Here is a 2,366-nt window from a genome sequence, read left to right as displayed (position 1 = left end):
AAAGATAACTGCACACTTACAGAAATGCAACTTCAGCATTTAATTGTTGCCTATATCCATATCAAACACAAGATTTCAACAATATCAAACATGCACACTTTGTTTCTTCCCATATAGTATCCTAAACCATGTAAATATGACCAAAAAAAGCATGCCTACAACTGGAGAAGGTAAAAAAAGTTGAACAACAAAATGAAAACACTCAGATAAAGATAATCGCACACACACAGAAATGCAACTTCAGCATTTAATTGTTGCCTATATCCATATCAAACACAAGATTTCAACAATATCAAACATGCACACGTTGTGTCTTCCATATAGTATGTACCCTCTACTACGTCTAGCTCTACAAAGTTACAGTGGCTTTCAAATTTCAAAACTTTAATGCTTCAAGCTCATTTGATTCTTGCAGCAATCTATTCTCCTTGGAGTACTACTACAATTTCACATACACCATGCTGCATTATTAAGATTATGTAATTCATACATTCGACACTGTACGATGTCTAAATTTAATAACATAGAATAGACGCCCATCGTAAATAGTGCTGACTTCTTTGCAGGAAGCTTACTTCTTTGGCAATAATAATATCAACTTATCAGTAGAAAGAATATTCAAAGATCATATATTCATAAAGAGATTTTCAGGTTGCATAGTTTTGGAAGATAAAGATTTTGAAGTTCATTTTGGTTTTTCAGTGGCACAAATAATGCACATAGGATTTAAAATTTTGAGCAAGCTGTATTTACCATTTCTTTTCATAAACATTATCTTTTCTTTTCCATTTCATGGCAAATGAAGCTTATTAAAATGCAATTACATGACATTGCTTGCAGCTGTTAAAGGTTATCGATTCATGGCAAAGTACATTACTTTCGAAAACTCAGCAGGAGAAGGCAGTCAAGCTGTTGCCCTAATGTCTGAGTCTGACCAATCATCATTTTACAGATGTACATTTTTAGGGTACCAGGACACACTCTATGCAAAGTCGGGCAAGCAATTTTACAAGGAGTGTGACATCTATGGCACTGTTGATTTTGTGTTTGGTGATGCTGCAGCAGTTTTTCAAAGCTGCAACCTTTATGCATGGTTGCCTAACTGCATTATTACTTTCACTGCACAGGGAAAAAAGATCCCCAATCAAGTTAGTGGATTTGTCATTCAAAATTCCACTTTGACAGCAGCCCCAGATTTACAGTCCAACAAATCTCAGGTTCACGCTTTTCTTGGAAGACCGTGGTTTGCATGGTCAACCGTGATTGTGATGCAATCCTACTTGGATAGCATCGTAGATCCAGCTGGGTGGTATGAGTGGCCTGGCCATCGCACAGATGAGCTAACCTATATAGAATATGGTAATTGGGGCCCTGGTGCAGGAACAGGGAGACGAATTTCATGGGTGGGATATAAAGCATTGAATCAGTCCGAGGAAGTCATTCCTTTCACAGTTTCTAAGTTTATTACTGGGGATTCTTGGATTCCAGAGACTGGAGTCCCTTACACCAGCAGTTTATATTAGTATGAGGCCATATCTCTGAAATCCCTTGTATCAGCAATTTATTTTAGTACGAGGCCATTATATGGTGTTTTTGTAATGACTTCAAAGACATTGCTAGGCTGTGAATGGTGCAAAGCATTTGCGATATGTTCACTAAATAACTAGAAATTGAGTATGACATCCAACAATCGCCACAAGCCTATGGGACTGACCCACAAGCACCTCCAAAAAGACCACTTTAACTTCCTTGGATAGAAGTTAAGAGAAGGTAGTTATGTAAGTTGAGAACCCAACTAGGTTACTAAATTTCTAATCATTAAACTTCCAACTCGCAAATACTACGCACACAAAATACTAAAAGCTGTAAATAATAGCAATGTATTGGTTCTATGTCTCCATGTCTTGCCAAGGCTTCAATACCTGAATTGAGAACAAGTCAAAACCAACATTGCCAAGTAACCCCACCAAAATTTCATGGCATTCTATGAGATTCCTTACTAGTTTTATCTCTGAACAACTCACTGTACTAAAACACAAACCATCCAATTCAGAATTATGAAATCAGTACCTTAGTCCATGATTCACAGTGACCAAGAACACTCCTCTACTTCTTCCTCTCTTTCGTCCCCATGTTAGTGTTCACGGTTATTGTTCACAGCCCTGAAAGAGTCCCAAGTTCCTCTCTTCCTTATGCTCACGCTAGTACACAAGATCTCATCCAGCTTGCCTATATCAGTTTGGTATTCAGAGCCCCAACTTTCTTCCTCTTTATCAGCCACATTTTCTTCTTCTTTTTTGGCCAATATGGTTACAAACGCAGAACTCTTTCCAAACTTCAAGACTTTCTCGAAAGATTTTGAAAGC

The 2,366-nt window shown here is 37.7% G+C and overlaps 1 protein-coding gene across 1 annotated transcript; it reads left to right on the top strand.

The window, feature by feature from the left end:
- Nucleotides 1-824: 824 nt before the first annotated feature.
- Nucleotides 825-1,523, top strand: LOC113777096 (pectinesterase 2-like). The gene has a single exon (XM_027322142.1). It carries the CDS (start codon nucleotides 825-827, stop codon nucleotides 1,521-1,523), a length of 699 nt encoding a protein of 232 aa, XP_027177943.1.
- Nucleotides 1,524-2,366: the final 843 nt, after the last annotated feature.

The sequence above is a fragment of the Coffea eugenioides genome, chromosome 7 (genome assembly GCF_003713205.1).
Source record: "Coffea eugenioides isolate CCC68of chromosome 7, Ceug_1.0, whole genome shotgun sequence".
Classification (NCBI taxonomy): Eukaryota; Viridiplantae; Streptophyta; class Magnoliopsida; order Gentianales; family Rubiaceae; genus Coffea; species Coffea eugenioides.
The sequence above is the reverse complement of the archived record's forward strand: the minus strand, read 5'-3'. Positions and strand labels throughout refer to the sequence as shown.

Coding starts and splice junctions, on each gene's coding strand:
- LOC113777096 (XM_027322142.1), top strand. CDS start 825: ATGACATTGCTTGCAGCTGTTAAAGGTTATCGATTCATGGCAAAGTAC.